At 44.5% G+C, this 19,973-nt stretch overlaps 3 protein-coding genes across 4 annotated transcripts in view; 1 reads left to right on the plus strand and 2 right to left on the minus strand.

Annotated features, from left to right (window-relative positions):
• Nucleotides 1-3,404, minus strand: part of aldh1l2 (aldehyde dehydrogenase 1 family, member L2) — a 22,145-nt gene extending 18,741 nt beyond the window's left edge. The window contains exons 1-2 of the mRNA XM_076051447.1: nt 3,176-3,404; nt 1,457-1,601 (exon numbers count right to left, since the gene is read on the minus strand). Coding sequence (XP_075907562.1) covers nt 1,457-1,601; nt 3,176-3,223 — 193 coding nt within the window. The 5' untranslated portion in view covers nt 3,224-3,404. The remainder of the gene's footprint in view (nt 1-1,456; nt 1,602-3,175) is intronic.
• A 1,429-nt stretch (nt 3,405-4,833) lies between these two features.
• On the minus strand, nt 4,834-15,705 carry samm50l (sorting and assembly machinery component 50 homolog, like). Its single transcript, XM_076011391.1, has 15 exons — nt 15,546-15,705; nt 14,805-14,918; nt 14,332-14,433; nt 14,145-14,232; nt 13,849-13,955; nt 12,661-12,791; nt 11,661-11,748; nt 11,151-11,279; nt 10,513-10,584; nt 9,871-9,957; nt 9,625-9,695; nt 9,436-9,503; nt 8,020-8,166; nt 6,482-6,623; nt 4,834-5,608 (listed from the first exon to the last, which is right to left on the minus strand). The coding sequence occupies exons 1-15, from the start codon at nt 15,564-15,566 to the stop codon at nt 5,563-5,565; spliced, it is 1,413 nt and encodes a 470-aa protein (XP_075867506.1). The 5' UTR covers nt 15,567-15,705; the 3' UTR covers nt 4,834-5,562.
• Nucleotides 15,706-17,245: 1,540 nt separating this feature from the next.
• Nucleotides 17,246-19,973, plus strand: part of scube1 (signal peptide, CUB domain, EGF-like 1) — a 95,628-nt gene continuing 92,900 nt past the window's right edge. The window contains exon 1 of one of the 2 annotated variants that reach the window (XM_076011211.1): nt 17,246-17,530. In XM_076011211.1, the coding sequence (XP_075867326.1) occupies nt 17,443-17,530 (88 nt within the window). In that variant the 5' untranslated portion in view covers nt 17,246-17,442. The remainder of the gene's footprint in view (nt 17,531-19,973) is intronic. The other variant, XM_076011210.1, reaches the window with a different exon arrangement.

Here is a 19,973-nt window from a genome sequence, read left to right on the forward strand (position 1 = left end):
GGGGGGCGCAGGAGGGGGGCGCTCTCCGCACACAATGGAGCTACTATCCCACTAATGTGGGGGGAAAGGGGTCCTGCCTTTGTCCAGGAGCGGCCCGCTGCAGAGCCGATGGGCCTCTGCTGACCCAGAGGTGTGTACGACACACACACACACACACACACACACACACACACACACACACACACACACACACACACACACACACACACCTCATATCGCATGCAATTACTTTATGTACAAACCCAAAACGAAGCACTTAGCCTTCCAATTGTGCAATTAAAAAATGTAATTATGTCTGATGTGATTAGGAAGCAGACTGGGCATCGCCTCATTGCTCCCATGCTGCATAATAACAATAGTGGGTTGCATTGATAGCGGGCAAAGGATCTGTGGAACACTGACAATGACATGAGGTGCGTTTACCTACATTTTCATCAGCCTGATAAAACAGTTTCACATTCAGAGGTCAGATTGTCCCATTTACAGGAACACTGAACAAAGCCATCAAATTGATTGTGCATTCACATATATTAAAATATAATTAGGTCTTGTAGGTGCTTATAGTTTGTTCTGCTTCCAAAAAATGGCTTAAAGGTCCAGAGAGTAAAATTTTTTAAGGAAGCCGCCTGAGGCAGAATTCCTTAAAGAAATAGAGGTGCAAGATGGCGGCTCGCTAGCAGACAGACCCTTACTGCTCCATGTATGTTCTAATATATATGAGAACCATACTATGGGTAGGAAAACCAAATGACTTTTATTGTCTTGCCAGCATACACTTTTATGAATGTTTTTATGGGCACTATATTAAGCTTTTACCTATATAGAAATAATGAATCAAGCCAAATTTTACACACGGGACCTTTAAAGTCTTTTTTTGAAAAAATGTGAAAAACAATACATAAGTGCAGTCCATTTACCATTTTTTTGAAAAGGAAGTGCCAAACTGATGAAGCCACAGATGTGAGCTATTGATACCTGTATCTGTTCTCAGCAGTGAAAACCACCATTTGTCTTCCTTAGATCTCGCACTCTGACTCTCACAACTTAGCCAACACAATGGGCACTGTTGTGGTAATTTAGTGTAAACTCCCATTGCAACTAAGCCAGTGGGTGGGACGATACGGCAGAGTTCCACCCATCGTTGGATTTGAATGCAGCCTGCTTAGCTAATGCAAATAAAGCAACACCAAGCCCAACCACCCTTTTTTGATGGCCTCTCATCTTGCAGAGGTTGTGTGCAAAGACACTCCAAACACCCTTATCTGTACTTGCCACCTTTTAAGACATTTTAACCTTGTATTCTGTAAAACATATATTATAGACTCTTATTTTGTACACTTTCTTTATTCCTCGCATGTACAATCACATCAGGTTCTGCCACAGCAACATCGCACTGCCATGTAACGCCACATGTGACAAATAAAATCTTTGAATAGAGGGGGGCGGGGCTACTCACCCAGCGGGTCAGCCTTGCCATCCTTATCAGGCACTGTGAACACGCCCACCACCTTGTGGCCCTGCTTCCTCAGGCTGCTGTACACCTCCTGGCCAAACAGGCTCTGGCCAATGATGGCCAGTCTGAGCTTGTTCTGGTAGTAATTCTGAAATGAGAGAACGCACACACACACATTGAGCTCACTGGAATCATCGTGTACAGCACAGTGATGGATGGATATCTCCATGTAGTCTGGGGCTTTTTGTGTAGTTGACACAGGGGCTTCCTGACTGCCCCGACCGGATGGTTTTGGCTGATGTTACGTAACCCGCTCGAGCAGAGGCCCCGTCTTCACGACAGGCAGGGCAGAGAGCCCCCCCCCCGCCACCTAACAGTACTCTTAAAGAGACACTGCAGAACCAAACTAGTCTGAGAGAGATGGAATTCTGCCACTAGCTGACATACTTGAACTTGAGTTTAGACTCTGACGGAGGCTCAGCGACATCTGCGTTACTATGTTTGTTCTCTCATATGAGGAGAAGGGGGCACATGAAAAACTTTGCAATCTTAAGTCAAAGAAATCTACTGATGGTCAATGGTTAGCCTATTAATTGATGTATTCAGTTGTTTTTGGCTTTGTTTGACGAGTAGTATCCGGAAAGACACATTTATCAAGGTGGAGATTTGGATTTGTTGAATTAGCAGCAAAGCCAGACACAGATACAATACAATTATTAGTTGCATTGTATCTGTGAAAAACACAGATGTGACACCACTTTCAACAGTTTGCAGACTTCATAGCACATACTACTTGTGAGGCGAAGGTGTCTCTTTCACATGATATCAAAATAAAAACCTGTGATGACAAATACATGTTATGTAACCCCATTAGTTTTGGAAGAACCGCAATATACTTAATAGGTGAAGCGGTCAATGGTCCAGAGTCAGTGAGAACACTCCCAAATAATGAGAGTTGAGATTGGAAACGGGTGCAAAGTGGAATTATACAATTACAAATACATCACATAGCAAAAATGTGCAAACGTGTTGGAAACAATCCGCTGAGCTTTGCTTACGACTGAGAAAGTTGTATATCAAGCAGTCGCTGTTTAATCTTCTTTTACAGTAATAGGAGTTGCTAACAGACCCCCTGACCTGAACATGAACTGCGGGGCTATGGAAGTGGGGCTCAATGTGGTTCGAGTGGTGAGGGGTGCGGGGCATATTTGCCTTTCCACCGGCCCTGGCTGGACCCGACTAAACGGACCAAACGGACCAGACGGCACCGTAGAAGCCAGAAGACCCCCGTGGATGAATGGTGCTGTCAAGAGCAGCAGCTGCTAACTGACAGACTGCTTTCGCAACATCGTTCACGGACGATGGTGCCTCCTCGGTTCGAGGAGCCGTGGCCGCTGAGTGGACCAGACCGTCGATACGCAGCTCGTCCATAAGCCGCCGCGGATCACCGTGGCTGATGCAACTCCCCCCTGGTCTTGTACAGTATAGTGGGGGCCGGTGAGGGACGCACGGAGGGCGGGAGTCCGGCTGACGGCGTGTATAACGTGGCAAAGGGGCACCGACGAACCCCGAGCCAACTCGGTCCTGTTTACCTTCGAGTCACCGCGACCTGGCAACCCCCCGAACCCCCTCAAAAACTCTTCCAACCCACGTTACAGTCGAGCCACAGGCGTCATTAATTCATTTCCACGTTAGCAGCTTTAAAAGGCGGCGGTTACTCACCGACGTGGTGGAGAATTTCCTCACGACTTGACTCGCCGTCCACAACATTGCGGCGCCGTTCCTCTTGCTAAAATGCTAAGAAAGGTATAAAAGAGGGGGACATAAATCCAAACGAATCCGATGCGACCCGCCGCTCAGGTGTCAGTGTGTGAGTGTGTGTGCGCGCGTCCCCCCGATGGTCCACGCACACCTGCCGCTATCTGTGACAGGGAAACCGCGGCTCGGCCTCGCAGCAGCCCTGTTTATACTCGACCGTACGTGTCGTACGTGCGCGGCCCCGCGGGGAGGCTGTACTCCGGCCCTCCTTTGGTTGCGCGTTCACGCGTGAAACGGCGCTAGTGGTATTTAGGCATAGCCAAACTCAAATTTGGAGTATCGACGATGCAGAAATATTATTCAATGTATTTCTTGGACAACGTACTTAAAATAAATAAATACATAAATAAATAAATAAAATAACAACGCAGTTTTTTTGCTTACTTGACCTTTCAGGAAATGGAAATTGTACACTTAAACATGCAAGTCTATTAATGGTTCAAGGACATTGAAGGTACGAAAGGGCAATGTTTAATTATTCACCTATCACAAAAATTGCACAATGTCTAACCACCAGCGAAGCTCAGGCTTTGATTTTTCACACATTCCTTCAAAACTGCTGTGGTCTAGGACAGAATGCACCTTTTTTTTTAACCAAAGCCTTACAGCCAATAGCTCCTCATAGATTTTGTTGTGGCGTTACACTGATTGCTTTTGCTTTACTTTCCAACGTCGATCTGCAATACAGCTGCACCAAGTCCCACACAGACCATGCTGTGATAAAACACCCGTTCCAGCTTCAGCCACACTCAACTGCTCTGCACAGGTTCCTGGAACAAGGTCCAATCTGCCCTAAACCTGCAGCTAGCAAAGGGAAATAACCAGTCCTAACCAGGATATCACACAGGGCTGCTCACCCATGATCTGGTTCCTGCCAGGTAATGCTGACATATCGACCTGTCCACTATAATAAAAAAAACAAAAAAAACAAACCAAAATCATGTTACTGCAACTACTAAGTTGTGCAACACTGCATTGTTGCACTGTTATACCGTAAAGGTGCAAAGGCTGTGATTTAAAGGTCCAGTGTGTAGATTTATTTAAAGGAAGCCTGTCTGATAGTGCATTTCTTATATAGAGCACTGGCATATGGACTTCCTTAAGTCCAGACTTGCAGCTAAGTAGGAGCAAGACCCTTGTCAAGATTGAAATAAAAGCAAACACATTAAACAACTACCCGCAGAGTTTAGGTGAAGTTTTTGGTTGTTGTTTTGTTTTGCTACTACTCTGCTGCTGCGTGAGGAGGAGGAGAGATAGTACCTGACAAGACCCTTGTCTATGTATGTTCTTATGTATATATATATATATATATATATATATATATATATATATATATATATATATATATATATACGCGTATACACTTTTATTCATGTATTTATGGGCAGTAAAATGTATTTTTTTTAACAGCAACCTTTAAGCTTAGCCACTGGAGGGGGAGGCGACCACATCAAATAATATAAGAATAATCCAGGTCATAAACAAGAAGTCAACAAAAGCACTGAATGATATACAACAGTGACATGGGTCGATATCTAAACATAATGGAAGGAGACTCATCATCAGGGGGACAGAAGTGATTTATTTCTGAACAGTTTTTAAACAACATCAAAAAGAGCAGTCAGGGTAAGAGCACTGGTGGTGAATGTTGACTGGGTAAATGGGTGGAGTGTGGGGGGTAAAGTGATGTTGGGGAGAGGTTTGGGAGGGTTCCCCAACAGGCCGCCTGCACATTAGCACATGTGAAACCAACTGCTTTGGTGAGAGGGTCGCATAAATTGAACACAAAAAACAAAAACAGGGCTGGTTTCTCCAGCTTCGGTTTCCCTGACTGCTGCTGTGCTCAATGAATGACAAAGGGAACAAAAGTGATTGGGTCGGAGAAGTGTGAAGTCTATGGTGTTCATTTAGCGGTCTGATTTATTATTCTAGGGAGGGGGTGGAGGGAATGAGAAACGATGAAACACCTTGAAAGGTTTCCAGAGGAGGGGACTTCAACAGAATAAATACCTTATACGTATTCTTGGAAATAGTGATGGTTCTTAACCCTAGTCGTCATCGTGGTCAGTGCTTCTTCTGTGTCTCTTGAAAAGACAGACTGACTGGTGCAATTCAAAGGGGGCAGGGGAGGAAGGCTGGCTGGCTGGGTGGTTGGTTGGGGAGGTCAGGCACATTTCCCTACAACATACGAGCCATGCTTAGTGCTACACACTCTGAACAGCTTACAGGTTCACAAACGACAAGACATTCTCCCTTCTCTCATCCAGTCCCAGGCCGGCAGAGGGACCAGGTCACAGGAAGCGGATTCCAGCCCCAAACTGGACACCGTCGCATATCCTGGCAGGTGAGGAGAGAGGGAGAGAGAGAGAGAGGGAGGAAGAGAGAGAGAGTGAGAGAGAGAGCGAGAGCGAGAGAGAGAGGGAGAGAGAGAGGGAGAGAGGGAGGGAGAGAGAGAGACACAGAGAGAGAGAGGGAGAGAGGGAGGGAGGGAGAGAGAGAGAGAGGAAGAGAGAGAGGGGGGAGGGAGTGAGAGAAAGAGAGAGAGAGCGAGGGAGAGAGGGAGAGAGGGAGAGAGAGAGAAAGGGAGAGAGAGAGAGAGGGCGAGAGAGACAGAGAGAGAGACATTTTGGTATATGGAGCTTTCAGATGCAATTTCTCACGGCTCTTAAAATGCACTCTGACCATTCCAGTGAACTAAATTTGACATACACTAAACTTTTGAATGGACATGTCTACTATTCAGTGATTCAATTGTTTGTGCATTGCATGTTCTCTTCCAAGGGGATTCATTGCAAAAAAAATAATAATAAAAAAATCACATTTGCAAGTGTCTGTTTTAGTGAAACGCATCCTCGTCATGACACCAAGGTCAACGGCCAACAACAAGGTTACTGTGGCTTACCCAACACTCTTATTATTGGTTTCATTTAAAGGTCCAGTGCGTAAAATCTGGCCTGATTTGTGATTTTCATATTGTTAAGAACTTAATATAGTGCCCATAATAACATTAATAGAAGTGCATACTCGCAGTACAATAAAAGTCATTTGGCTTTCCTATATATATATATATATATATACTTAAATGCCCTGCTTCACATAAATACCACATTCACGTGCTTAATCCACATAACTGCTGCACAAAAGATGAACACCAGGACCATTTTGTGAATCATGTCATTGGAAAAGACGCGTCAGTGAGCGTGGGCCCACCTGTCTCCGCTCTGCACTCCCATGGGCACGCAGTAGTTGAGCTCCAGCCGGGCGATGTTGCCGAGTCGCAGCACGATGCCCGCTCCGTACGACCAGCGGATGCACTCGGCCAGTTTCTGAAGATGTGCCCGGGGCCCGTCACCTGCGCGCGCACACACACACACACACACACGCAGCGGTAAAATGAGGCGCGTTTTGTGGCGAGATTGCGGCTGCAATCTGCGCCACAGAAGCGGGTATCCACAAAGGTTTTTGTGCTAATGACATGCAGGTGCAAACACGCCCCACGCGAATGTTGCGGTCTGGCAACCTGAGAGCAGTTTGCGCAGCGAAACTCTGCTAGGATAAACGCTCCTGTGCGCGCCTGCATTACGATGCCTCCTCCGTCTACCAAGACTGCTGCCATAATGGAAAGAAAGTCAAGACGCGTTAGTCACCAACACCTGAGCACCATTTGTATTTTTCATAGCCTATCTAAAATATTGGCATATATACTGTAGTCTATGCCGATCTATATATAAGATTTGGGGAGCCATATACATATTTCAGGCTTTTCAGAGAGGAAAGTTTCACTCAGAAGCCAGAAACACTTTGACAGACAGAAGCTGCTCCTGGTTTTGGCTGGCGGTGTTTCCCTCTGTCAAACTGCGTGCGGACACGAGCGCAAACTCTTTCTGAATCTGCCGCTGTTTGAATGAGGCATCTTTGCATAGAAGGGGGTGTGTCCTTTTGCGCGTAATGACTCATTTCAATACATTCAAATGAATCTGGCGCAACCCTGCCGCTACCTGCGCCTCGGCGCATTTTCCGCTGATTTTCACTTTTGCGTCCCCTCCGTGGATCGGAATCACCGTTTTTGGCGCTATTTACACAGAGTTTCTGGCGCAAAGGCCTTCAAGGTCTTCAAGTGCACTTTTTCAGTGCGGTCGCTAACAATGAAACACATGCAGCACCTGCACTGTGACGTCCCTTGCAACACATTCTGAAGAACTACAGTAGTTTTGTCTTTTCATTTTGTCTTCATAACAATAACAAACAACCACATTATTTCAATTCGGTGGTGGGCCTCTGATGTAGCCAAACCTATAGAAAGATTCCCTGGCAAATATTGGTAATAATGGTAATAATAATCCATATATATGTTTGACAAAATATATATGTATATATTTTTTCTTCCTTTCTTACTCTATAAATAGTTTTTATTTTATTTATTTTGAATTAATACATTTTTTCTTCTCTATTGCACTACATGTTGCTGTAATTATGTAAATTTCCCCAATGTGGGATAAATTCTTTGCAAAATGAAAATAAAATAAAATAATATTAAAATATTTTTTTGATGAATGCTTTCTATTCTATTCTAATTGGGATTTGGTAGAATTTTAAGACAATATTTGCCTACGCAAGACTTATAGCTTGTATCATCATTGATGTAGCCCATCATTGCCACCCCCTACCGCCCCCCCCAAAAAAGATCACCGGACTGTCATCTGTCACCGGCTTCTTATTCAATACTAAACGCAGCGTCTACTACTCACCGTAGTTCAGGTTGCACAGGTTGCCGGCGTTGAGGAAGAAGTGCGTTCTGAAAAGATCCCCGAAGCCGCCTTTGCCTGGTCTGAAGGGCAGCGGTGTGTAGAGGTGCAGGCCGCCTGCCCAGTACGCCTCGCCGCCCAGGTAGTCACCTGCACAACATTTCAGACAGAACAGAAGATTGAGCTGCCGGTTGCTCTGTTTAAGCCTTTAAATGTATGTGTACTTCATCTGTATTTATATGCATGTACTGTAGAGAACTGTAAATAATCCAACTTTTCTTAACAAGTAAATATCTCGTTTCTCCTTCTTAATCTATAAATAGTTTATTTTGTTTTTTGTTCTTTATTTCTTTTTAATTAAGATAATTTTTCCTTTTCTTTGCACTACTTTTTGTTGCTGCAATTATGCAAATTTCCCTGGTGTGGGATTAATAAAGGCCTTCTATTCTATTCTATTCTATGTATAATGTCATTAGCATGAAAGGCAAACATCAATCCATCGATTAGCTAATCGCTGTTTGGGAACAGCCTGCAGAGGGCGCTTGCCATTCAAGGGTAAAGACGTGCTTTGAGCTGAACTTGTCTCTGTCCAAGCCCATTCATTAAATGCACGACATTGAATGAAGGAATAATGCCAGAATTTAAAAGGGCCATATTGTGATGGACGTATCAATTAGGAAGTGCTACATGGCGTTACTCACTGGAGAGGAATGGAATTCAGGTTATATGTGATACAGGCATACATGTATTTACATTCATTATATTTCACGACTTGATCAAATGTGAAGTTACAAACGTTGAGCTCGTTTGTCTGATGTGCTTGTTGGGTTTGTTTTTTTGTGTTGTTTGTCATTATTATTGTGGGCCTTTGTTTGGTTTTAGTTGTGTGTTGTTTTGTGGTGGGAAAATGTATGTTGTAGATAATTGAAAATAAAAATAAAATCGTTGAAGCTCATTTTCCTTTGACATGGCGCGGAGTTTAGCAGCATCTGCTGGTGAAGTAGGAAATTGCAGCGCACTGCTCCACTTTCTGGTCATAGCCAATAGTGCATTTTGGTTTTAATAAAACTTTCCCCTTAATTAATTCAGCTGTTTGTTTTTTTGTTTTTTTACCTAGAGGATTTTTTCATCTGATTTTTTATTTTGCTCAATAGATCATGCTTGGGTTCTGGGCACTCACAAATGGATTCTGAAATAATTTCTAAACCCTAAGCCTATAAGACACAGTCATTTGTTTGGTGAAACAATAAAAAAAATAAATTATTGCCAAATTAAAAAAAAAATTCAATAAAATTTGCAAGCCTGAATGGATATTTTTTTTGATATGTATTTATTTATTTATTTATTTATATTGTTTAACACTGTCCTTTTTTTCTTTTTTAACTGAGGGGCACAACTTAATGATTGCTCTTGTTTTACCTTCACTCTGTGGCCCAATGCTGTACATCCCAAACCCTCGTACACTGGTGGGACCTCCAAGATAGAACCTAGTGATAAAACAAAGGTCTTCGTGAACGATCTTAATGACAGTCACAGAGCCACGGCTGCCTCAACATCAATCTCTGCTGTCAAAGCACTGAGCTACTATATTTGGGGGCGGGCGGTTACCTGTCAGCGATGCAGGACGGCTGTCCTCCCAGAGGATAGAGCATCCCACCCCACAGCGACGCAGACAGGACCTGCAAGGACACAGCAGGTACGGTCGAAGACATCACCAGCCGTTTCAGAGCAGCTTCAGCAACAACTCCAGCTTTTTCTCAAACATGCAAATCAACGTCCAACTGGGTAGTGTTGCTGCTACACCACTTCAGCCATTGGGCACCACTGTCGGACGCAGCTGTGGCCGCGACTCACCGAGTCCCAGAAGAGCCGTCGGTTGAACTGAAGCTCCACATCCTCCTTCAAGAAGCTGGCATCTCCTCCCGTGTACCCGGCCAGTTCCTGCAGGGCAGACGCACCATTCAGTGACAGTAAAAGCACACAAAGGAGAAGGAAGAGAGATTCTGCTCTCGAGGAAATTCATGACTCCAATGACTACTTTAAGGCAAGGAAATTAAACTGAATTAATAATATGGTGAGAACTACTGCCATGTTCATTGAGAATTGCTGCAAACCTCAAAGACTTTAATCTCATTATGCACTTGTGTGGTCAAGCTAATGAAAAATGAGTGTGTTGTTTTAACTGCATATTCAGAAGTAAGTAACACTTTATACAATCTATTCTATCCAATCCAATCCTTGCTTTCTGATCTCCTTTTCAATTTAATTCCACCTTAGACAAACTGTGATGTCAGGTCAAAACCCCCAAAGGGATCCTTGAGCAGATCCACAACCTGGACTGCCTTCCATATTTACTGGTGCAATACGACCACCTACTTATAAGTGGGTGTCAATATACCCACATTTTCCCAATGAACTAATACTGACAAAGAAATAACATTGAAAAAAACGATTGAAAACTGACACTTTACTTGCTTAGTGAACACACACACCCACCTGGTTAATGCGCAGTAAGGCACCTCTGCTGGGGAATATGGCAGAATTCCTTGAATCTACTGACATGGTGTGCTGCAGAAAAACAAAGCAAGGGCTGTATTAGACAGAGCACAGAAATAAACATCTCTGAAATGAACGAGAATATTTAAAGGTACAGGGTGAAAAATACTGCCATCTAGTGTTAAGGTTTCGCGACACCTCCCTCTATCGAGGTTGCCAGTGAACTACGGAGGCCTGCGCACCCAAACCTGTACACCTCGTCCACCTTCTTCTTCGTTGGTTTATTTGAGGACGTTAATGTTCACCCTAAGCACTAAATGTGCTGTCAGGCAGCTGGATTGTCCTCACCAGGCTTCCTTAGAAATATGGCAATGCAGGATGGCAGCTAACTGGGAGCAAGACCCTTAATCTATGGATATTCTGATATATAAATAAGAACCATTCTAAGGGTAGGAAAACCAAATGATATTTTATTGTACTGTGAGTATACACTTCTATGAAAATATTTACGAGCAATATATTAAGCTTTTACCAATATAAAAAATATCATATATCAAGCCAGATTTTACACACTGGACCTTCTCTACGTCAGGAGCTATATGTAATGTTGTGCACTAGGAGAAGAAACGAGGTCGTACCGAGAGGGCAGACTTCAGCGAATGTCCGCTCTCTTCTCGCACGGCGAAGGAGGCGCTGCGAGCCAGGCAGCCCAGCTCCCTCCACACGCCCTCCCACTTCAGCGTGTGGTTGGTTCTCCCCAGAGGAAACTGTGGGGGCGAAAGGTCATGGGAGTGAATTTCCTCAACGCCAGCGGACTTTGCACACATCATCAGCATTTTGTCTTCACTTCAAAGGGAGAGAGGAGAGAGATATTTTGCCTTCTAATGAATAAAGGTGGTTTTGAGTAACTGCTGGTTTAACAGGGGGAACTCAATTCACTCTTTGCAAATGCAAACCTCTTTGGGTCTGAATTCAAGAGTGACTTAAAAATTATACAGATGATTATTTTTAAATGAGAAAAAAGGGGAAACGCGTGTGTTAAACTTTCATAAGAAAACGTTCCTCATATGTTTGGGTGGAAACTCTCAATCTAATAACCCCCCCCCCCACACACACACACACACACATTAACTTGCACCGATGCCTACATTGAGTTCTGCAGACATCCCTCTGTCCGTCTCTTTTAGGGAGCTCCACGGGAACTGGCCAGTGACTTTGTACATGTTGAGGGTGAGGCTGAAACAGAAGACACACCAGGTCTGAAAAGAACACAGCTCAGAATCTGCCTCTGTGGTGGTGCATTTTTTGCTCAAGCTCTGTTCTGATATTGTGTATGAATTTCAGATTCCCTACTTTTAGAAAAGTGTCCACTGAAAAACTGTTCTCTAAAATATCATCAGCCTTTTGTGATGCCACAAAGAGCACTGACTCCTCCCCCTGGTTCTGGACAACAGCGCCCAAAAAGGAGAAAAACCATCATGCAGGGCGCCTTGTTTCTGTCCACCTCCAATCACATGGAAGATAAACAAAGCATCACTTTAAGAAAGAAGCTAAAACTGAGCATTTTGGTGGGATAGTTTGAACAAAGGGCTAAATATGCTCTTTTCTGAACAATTAGTGGTGTGCAACTGATTGCGCTGGAGTCAGAAAATGGGAATAACACGTGACCTTTAAAGTGAAGGCTATAATATATGGAGACTTTTATAAGGGAACATTGCCATCAAGTGGTCACATTTTAGATTGCAGCGCTTTTTCACTTAAGTCCCTTTCGGGACTTAGTGCCCTCCCTCTCCCGAGTTTGCCAGTGAACTACGGTGGCCTGCGCACACAAAGGACACCAGCATTCACCCTAAATACCAAAAGTGCTGTCAGGCAGCTGGCTGGATTGTCCACACCAGGCTTCCTTAGAAATATTGTGGCGCAAACTAACTTGGAGCCCTTGATCTATGTATATTATAAATAAATAAGAACTGTTTTAAGAGTAGGATAACCAAATTACTTTTATTGTACTCTGAGTATACACTTTTATTAATGTATTTATGGGCAGTACGCTAAGCTTTTACCAATATAAAAAACATAAATCAAGCCAAATTTTACACACTGGAACTTTAAAAAAAAAAAAGGGGGTCAGGTCAGTCATTGACGTACTTGCGTTCAAAGTGTCCCGGCTGGGGCTTGAAGAAAGACAGGCCGTAGGAGGTCTCCTTGGTCCCGTAGGAGAACTGGAAGGTGAGTTTCTCAGCTCGGCCCAGCATGTTGGGCAGCTTGAGGCCCAGCACCTGGTGGCAGACAGGTGACACACTTTAGACTTCAGGCACAACAAGGACGAGGCACGGCTCCATCACGGTAGACTTCAGTAGAGTTCAGTGTCTGCCTGATGAGTATCCTGTTGGTAGGTGTGTCCTGGTGTTACCTGCACCAGGTGAACTGAATGGGCTGGTGAACGGACTGAGCTGAACATTATCTTATGCAATTAAATATACACCGACCCGATTCTTCTGCTGGGAATGGTTTGCAAGCACGGCAAATAACTGAATTACCAGCAAATGTGAAAGAAAGTCGCGCATGAACAATGTGACTTAAAAATACCCCCCAGAAATATGACGGTGCCTCTAGCAATTTACACGTACATAGAGAGTTCACACAATTTACAAAATAAACTAAAACAAAAGAGGGAAAAGAAAATCATTATATTTAATCATATGGTGTTTTTTAATAGACATCAAAATGAGATCTGATGATGAGCAACTTGCAGCCGCTAATGTGCCCTTTAAGAGGCCTTCCAAGGAAGAATTCTTAACTCAGCTTAAAATCTGTTTTATTTTTAATGGCAGTCAACAAAACCATAAATCAAGATGCAGAAATGACGCATGTGTGTCTCAAACTGAAAGTGATCACTTGTATTCTCTAATATAGCACTCTGTCTGGGTTTTCAGGCTCCTCCTGAAGGCACTTTGAATTCCATTTGTATTGTAAGAAAGCCACGATATGGTAAAAGTTTGGCTGGTTGGTTACACTACTGAGTTAGATCAGAAAAGCAATAACTTGTTTTTGTGCATTTGTGATCCTGCCATGACTGATGCCTCACTGTACCCTGTGCATGTTCAGAATGAGACAGCAGCAAACCATGAGGTAGTTGTCAGACAGCCTGCCATTTGTGACATCACAGAACACTCACTTTCACAACTGAATTTTGGCAAATACTTTGTGAGCAGTGCGGCCAGCAACAATTGCAGCAGGTGGTTGCACTTTTCTCATTTTTGTCAGAAGATAGACGGACGGACAACTAAAGAAAAAAAAATGTGAAGTGGAATCAACGGAGGGAGTTCTCCTCACCATGCTGCCTTCATTGTTGCCAACCATGGTGTTGTAGCTCCCCGTCACCCTCTTGACTTCGGTCACCTCAAATGTTACGTCCAGACCGTTGGGCAAAGCGTCTGAGCCTGAGCAAGGAACACAATCAATCAAACAAACGTTTTGATTTAAACAGCACCACAATGTGCTTAGAGAAACAAAGAAACAGAAACAGTCAGTAATAATAATGGCAGGGCACTGAGGAACCATAAGAGGAAACAGCTACCCATGGGTGGCATCCAAAGGTCCCGGAGGGCCTTCAAAAATTGCTACCTTACCTTCTGAAGTGTCGATGAGGACCTCCACGTCTTTGAAGACCCCCAGGCGGAGGAGCTTCTGCCTGGCCACGTGCGCCCTCTTCATCACCTTGAGCCGCCACAGAATGATGGTAACGAAGCATTATAACAAATGTTTCAAAGTGTAAAAGTAATTTTTTTGGGCCCGCCACCGTCACACTGTACGTACGTCGATGAGATTCTTGGCGTGGAAGACGTCAGAGATCTCGTAGCCGAGCAGGTCCTCCTTGGTTCTCCCAAGTCCCTGAATGTTGACGTGCTGGACGACCACCTGCAAACGCAAGAGATCAACAACATTTCTCACCTCCCTCAAACTTTGCGACTGCAGATTCAGGTTCAGTTCTTTCACACTTCAGAGGGATTATTTAAAACACCTTGGCTTGGCCACAATATAATTAGAGAATTTTGGTAATAAAGCAAATCATCTCTAAAACTAAAGTAACTATTAAACTGTAATCAAAAACTATTTAAAACAAAGAAACAAAAAAAAATAGTGAAACAGTAATTAGGACTCACTAATGAGTATCTGGGTTACAACCAACAATGATAAAATACCACAGAACATTTAACTACCACACATAACTACCAACGTTAGGAAGGCAAAACGACACTGGTAGCACCACAACTGCCAGTGATTCTCACATCTTTGTTCTCCAGGATCTCCTGCTTTGCCTCCTGCTCCACGTCTGGAGTTTCCACAAAGTCTTCAGGGTGGATGCCCAGGTCCCTCCCGTGCATCGGCAGGGGATCCAAACTCTGCACCAACAGAAGAGTCCAAACTTGAATACCGTCAATGTTGGAACTTTGTGAAGCTAAATGCCATACTGAACAGAGAAGCTGCTTTCTGTTGATGGGGAAAAGTCAAATAAACTGGAATAAATTAACAAAATATGGACTCATACGACAAACTATACAGCAAAATGGAAAAAAATAAAATAAAAAATAATCACATTATTTTATCCCGAGCAAAAACTTTAATAGTGACCCTCTTCTCTATGAATAAACAAGTAATAATAATAATAATAATAATAATAATAATAATGATAATAATAATAATAATAATGATAAATCACCAATGGTCGTATTGAGCGTATTGAACGTGTCATTGCCAACAATGACTAGAACGAGCGAAGGGTTAAATTATCACATAATAAGGGGCATAAAAACAAATGCATATAACCACAACCTATAAAAGTGACCGTGACACACTCATTTCTAACTCTGAGTTTCCATGCATGATTCTTTCCCCACGGCCACGGGTGAGAGTACACCGAGTACAAACGCCGAGGAGTCTGAAGCCTTCAGCTCCGGCTGGGCTGGACAGGGAGGTCATGGTCAATGAGACACGCAAAGGGCGGCGGTCAGAAGGTCAATTCACTTTACCTTGGCATGGACGCTCCCCATGGTGACTATCCGCTCTGAAAAACCTATTCAGCCCGGCTGAAGTGCAGCGTGTACAAAGGAACAGGATAACTGGCAGGCGCTACTCTCTCCGGTACCAAACCCCCTTCAAGGGAGACGCCATGACAGTCGTGAAATCTCGTGCTGTGTTCGAGTACCGCTCGGAATGCACGCAACTTTCTCGTCGGCTCTTTTGTTCCCTCAATTCTCCCTGAAAGAGTGTTTTGTGTGTGTGTGTGTGTGTGTGTGTGTGTGTGTGTGTGTGTGTGTGTGTGTGTGTGTGTGTGTGTGTGTGTGACTTACAAACATATAAGTTCCACACATCAAGCACATATGACTGTACATATATTCATACATGTCAATATAAATTTCCTTGTTCTGAAAGTGTAATGGCAACAAAGGCTTTCAGTTCAATTCAATTCAATTCAATTCAGTTCAGTTCAATTCAATTCAATTCAATTCAATTCAATTCAATTCAATTCAATTCAATTCAATAATAAACAAACAGCATTCGTTGTTTTTGTCTGTAGTTCTCAACATCACAAAAGCAATTGCAAATTAAATCAAGTTGACAGGCGTGAAACCAGGGTCTTCATTTGAAGTCAAAAGAGCTCAGAAAATTCTCAAAACTGTTAAACTTGTGTTCACGTTAAGAGCTCTTACTCAAAGGGACCCTCGAAGTGCCTTTAAGACGGCCGCCGGTTGTCTTGGCAGTAAAGGTATCATTTTCTCTCTGGTTGGACGGTGAACGCGGTGAGGGACGTCAAGTGGAAACCATGTTGAGCGTTGTTCTCCAGCAGATGGCGGTGTTTCTCTACTCTTCGTTACAAAATGATTTGGGCCTTACTTCTGACAAAGTGAAGTAATCATTAAATGATTACATGATCACTATTTAGTTAAAACACGTCAGTAAAAAGATTAGCGCATAACATCCGTGCAAGAAGAGTATTGTGAGATGTTTTTAATGTTTATTTTCATCAAAGACTCCAGTGAGTCCTCTGCTCAGCCTTAGCTTCCTGCTGACACAATACAAAATAAAACTTAAGAAGTAAAAATAAAATAAACAATTCCGTAAAAAAAAACACCTTGTGAATATAAATTCTGCTGGCAGGCAGAAGTTAAAGTAAGTTGAGGCATTTCAAAAATTCTGACTCTTAAAATTTTGTCTTTTATCTCAAACTTTCTAAAAGAGTGTTGAGGAAAATAACTATGGACCTCTCCCATTTCTGCTTAGTTCACCGACATATTACATATCTGTTGGTAAACATTGGTAAAGTTAAAGTTCTGTCATAATGAGCCTTTTGGGTCATTATTTCTAATTAATTAGCCTTGAAGGTATCATTATTATTATTATCATTATTATTATTATTATTATTATTATTATTATTATTATTATTATTATTATAGTTATTATTATTGTTGTTGTTGTTGTTGTCCTACTTGTTTTCCACACATTTTATTTATTTATTTATTTAGTTATCTCTCTCTCTCTCTCTCTCTCTCTCTCTCTCTCTCTCTCTCTCTCTCTCTCTCTCTCTCTCACGCTTCCTCTCTCCTCTACCGGCACAAACTAGCCAATGGGAGGGCTCGATCACCGCCCCCCAACTCCCTCTCTCTCTCTACCCCCTCTGTCTCTCCGCCACTGCCGGTCCTCCTCCTCATCCTCCTCCTCTTCCCCCTCCTCTGTCAGACACACGCGCACACACGCACACCTCCACTCACCGACACTCGCACACGTTCGCTCGCTCCGTCTCTGCGCCCCCCCACCTCCCGCCCCCCCCCGCACACTCCAGCTCACTCCACGCCACTCCGGCCCAGCAGCCTCCCTCCAGATCAGCTCCGCCGGATCCTCACACCGCCTGTCCGTCTCTCTGTCAGCATGGGGAGCGCTTGTTTTTCCCGGGACGTCTGTTTGTTTATCCTCCTCCTACATAGTTGCAGGGTGATGGGAAATGTCGGAGCCGCAGGTGAGAGAGCCTCCCTCTTTTTTCCGCTCTGTGTCGCTTTGTTGTCAACCTCTTTAGCGCACTTTTTTCTCCCTCCCCCTCGGTTTCGCCTGTTAGAGAGGGAACGTGATGGAGGGGTTTGATGATGTTTGGGGGGGGGTGAATTGGAAAATACGCTTCCAAAGTTGCCCTGTCACAACTTATTATCTATCCCTCCAGTTCTTTGACGGACGTTAGAACGTGTTCTGCTCTGCGCGGTCCGTGCCCATCATGAGGAAAACGGCCGCGCAACAGCAACTCGGAGAGTCACATTTTGCGCTCCGGCTGATTTGTACGCGAGCGAAGTTGTCAGAAATGACGCGTTGGACAATTTAGACTGCGTCTCTTCTGGGAGGCGGGTGGGGAGTTGGGGGGGCATCCGCCGATGATGCGCAACCCCGATTTGGAGTCGGTTTCAACGGGACTTAAACTTCTGGTTTTCCCTGCGCGAAAATTTCATTTTTTCTTTTTTTTTTGCGTCGAAAACCGCAGCTTGATCTCAAGGTGAAGCGCCGCTCCGCTTCATTTCGGAGTTGAGAAGGCTGCCTGTCTTTTTGAGATCACCACCACCTCCCCCCGTGCATGGGAACGGCGCAAAAGATTGACCGAAGGTGGTTTTTCTGTAGAAAGCCGGCCGCCGAGACGCGAGAGAGCACCTTGTCTCCGGCTCTGGCGGATGGAGGAGGAGGAGGGGTGCGCGTGTGCGTGCGTGTGTGTGTGTGTGGGTCAGCTTGTGTGTGGAGAGAAATGGGTTGGGGGGTGGGCTGTCTCCGGGCCGGTGCTGGCAGCAGAAGGCCCGTCTAAAGTCTCCGGAGGGGAGGCAGCAGCAGGAACCAAGCAAGTATCGACCGGGCGGCAGCGGCTTTGTTCGGCCTCCCAGCAGCGCCGCGGTCGGATGAGGAGTCAATATTGAGACAGTGCGCCACCACGCAGGGAAAGAAGGGCTTTGTCCCAAAATGGGAGCAGCAAGGGGCGCAGCGGGCGAGGAGCAGAGAGGGGTCTGAAGTTTAACCCCTACCGAGGCACTGCACTCGACTTGTTGCTGCTTTTGTGTGTGTGTGTGTGTGTGTGTGTGTGTGTGTGTGTGTGTGTGTGTGTGTGTGTGTGTGTGGGGTCTCTCGTGAATATAACCCCAGCTTCCCCCTCTGTTTCACCAGGACAGGGAAAACTCTGTAATTGTACAGCTCAGTTTGTTGTTCATTTCTGGACTTGATGATCAGGAGTTGGGCGAAGGGCCTGGGTGCAGCTTCCTGCTGTGTCCCCTGAACCTCAGTGGTTCTCAACTGGTGGAGTCTCAGCACCCACATTTTCTTCCCCCTCATCATGAAGTCGCAACCCCAAGTTTATTCCACGGCATTTCTGCCAAAATAACCTGTCATGTCTAGTAAATAAATTATTGAAATAAGTGAATTGAAGTGTGTGTCCTGCGAAATAATTGCCCAACATTTCCCCCTATAAATATACATATTTTTGGGGTCGCGACTCACCGGTTGAGAAACGCTGCCCTAACTCACACAGGGGTTGTATTTACCCTGACGGAGGCTGGAGCCGAGCAGGGGGAGCTCTGTGGTGACGCTGAGGTCCGCTGAACAAAGGGTGTAATGGGAGGAACTTAACATTTGTGAGTGTGTGTGCGTGCGTGCGTCTCTCTGTGTGTGTGTCCTCCTCCTAATGAGTTGGCCCTGTGCCATGGGATATGGACCCAGATGTGACCGGGTTCCTCTATCAATAACCTGATCAATCGGGGAGGGCTTTGTCACCTTCTGTTCTGTCAGGGTTTCTCTGAGCTCTACGGCTCTCCGTCACTGCCACAGCAAGCTAAAATATTACGGGAGACTGTGTGAACGGATGCGCTGAAGACATGTTGAATTATTAGGGATTTTGTCTATTTATTTATTTTTGAGAACCGTTGTTGCTCGAAATAGTTTACGTTTTTACGGGCACATTTAAGAGAACAATACAATACAAAAACATTAAATCCACCAATTCTTTTGGGCCTGTGTGTGATTTATCCGGCAAATCTGTTGTGGCGTTTGCTTCTCAAATTTAGAGATACCAGCCAATCTGCGTTATTTTTTTGTCCCCTCCAATATTGTAGCATTATGGCTGCTTCCTATATGGCAACATGTGGTTCAGTCTGATGTCTGGATGTACACGTTGCAGGAAATTCCTTGCAACTTGGTTGCCGAGCAGTAGAGTGTAGAATGTTAAAGTTGTGGTGCGCACAGAACCAGCTCAGTGGTCTATTGGTAGAGTGGCTGCTCTGAGACTGGGAGGTTGTGGGTTCAATCCCCAGCCGGGTCTTACCAATGATTGTAGAAATGGTACCCATTGGCTCCCTGCTTGGCACTCAGTATTCAGGGTTGTACTTGGGGGGTTTGATCACCCAATTGCTGTGTCTCATTTCAGGGTCTGCATCCTTGAA

This window comes from Nelusetta ayraudi, unplaced genomic scaffold (assembly GCF_046127955.1).
Source record: "Nelusetta ayraudi isolate G7.1 ecotype Tasmania unplaced genomic scaffold, CSIRO-AGI_Nayr_v1 ptg000135l, whole genome shotgun sequence".
Lineage (NCBI taxonomy): Eukaryota > Metazoa > Chordata > Actinopteri > Tetraodontiformes > Monacanthidae > Nelusetta > Nelusetta ayraudi.